The following is a 1,196-nucleotide window of genomic DNA, read 5'->3' as shown; positions in this document are numbered from 1 at the left end:
CGTGAAATCCCTCCGAAGTCCCAGATTTAGTGTCCTAGTCGTCGTGCCGTACGTCGTGATTGGGGTTCCATTAGCCGCGGAAAGTTGGTAGGTACTCCTTTCTCGTGGCTGTGGGAGGTAGGACCGGGGAAAAACGCATAAGTCAGCACCAGTGTCTACCAGAAATAGTGTATTGCTGTTGCGGTCCGGAACTAGGATGCGGCGGGAATCTGTAGGCCTTGGGTCGTCTGCCGCCATTAACGACTGGCCGCGTAGTTTTCCGAACCCGCGAATTTGCACGGTCGCGTACACTTTCTTGCACTTGCCCCGTACTGTTCGTGGTACCAACAGATACCTTCACCGGCGTATCGTCCGCGAGATTTCGAGCGACCGCGAAGAGAAGAGCGTCCGCGAGAATATGATCGTTCGCGCGCACGTGGAGGGTTTCCTGCTTGAAGCTGGTTGGTTCTAAGTTCCGAAATCTCGGCCCGAAAATTTGCGATTTCTTGTTGTAATGCAGCACTCATTTCTATCCGCATTTGCTGTATTTGTTCTGCTAGCATGGCGGCTATCGAAGATGGTGCACTTGCTGAAGGTGTTGCTGCTGCTGCGATTGTTGGCTTCCCTACGGATAAATTCATTACCTTATCCGCTAGGTCGGCCACGTCCTCCAAGGAACTGTTGTTTTGGGCTGCAAGGATAGGCTGTATGTTGTTCGGTAGTCGATTGAACCAGATGGCGCGAATGATGTTGTCGGGGACTGTTGAACCCGCGAGACTTTTTAGGTGCCGCAAAAATTGAGATGGTTTCCGGTCACCCAACTCCTCGTTCTCTAAGAAGCGGCGAGTTTTCTCTTCCTGAGACGCGCTAAGCCGTTTAATTAACTCCGTTTTCAATGATGTGTAGGAGTCGTTGCTTGGAGCCGCTACCACTAAATCGCGAACCTCTGACGCCACTCGCGATTCGAGGCTTTGGGCCACTATCTCGAACTTTTTTATGTTTGATGAAATACCGGCACTCGCGAAACCTAACTCTACTTGTGAGAACCACAGTTCTGGATCGGTGTAATTAAAGGGCGGTAAGGTCATTCTAAAACTTCTCTGACCAAGTACCGATTCTAACGCACTTAAGATTTGGGCTTCGTCAGCAGTAGGATGTGCCATAATCACAAATCACAAAAACACAAGCTTTTGGTTGTACACACACACAAAAAAAAA

General features: G+C 49.8%; 1 protein-coding gene across 1 annotated transcript; it reads right to left on the bottom strand.

Moving 5' to 3' along the window:
- Positions 1-236: 236 nt before the first annotated feature.
- Positions 237-1,142, bottom strand: LOC112904550. Its single transcript, XM_025974766.1, has one exon. It carries the CDS (start codon positions 1,140-1,142, stop codon positions 237-239), a length of 906 nt encoding a protein of 301 aa, XP_025830551.1.
- Positions 1,143-1,196: the final 54 nt, after the last annotated feature.

This window comes from Agrilus planipennis, unplaced genomic scaffold (assembly GCF_000699045.2).
Source record: "Agrilus planipennis isolate EAB-ADULT unplaced genomic scaffold, Apla_2.0 scaffold173, whole genome shotgun sequence".
NCBI classification, from domain to species: domain Eukaryota; kingdom Metazoa; phylum Arthropoda; class Insecta; order Coleoptera; family Buprestidae; genus Agrilus; species Agrilus planipennis.
Note: the sequence above shows the minus strand (reverse complement) of the source record. Positions and strands in the feature narration are given on the sequence as shown.

Excerpts from the sequence above, each read along its gene's own strand:
- LOC112904550 (XM_025974766.1), bottom strand. The coding sequence starts at position 1,142 with ATGGCACATCCTACTGCTGACGAAGCCCAAATCTTAAGTGCGTTAGAA.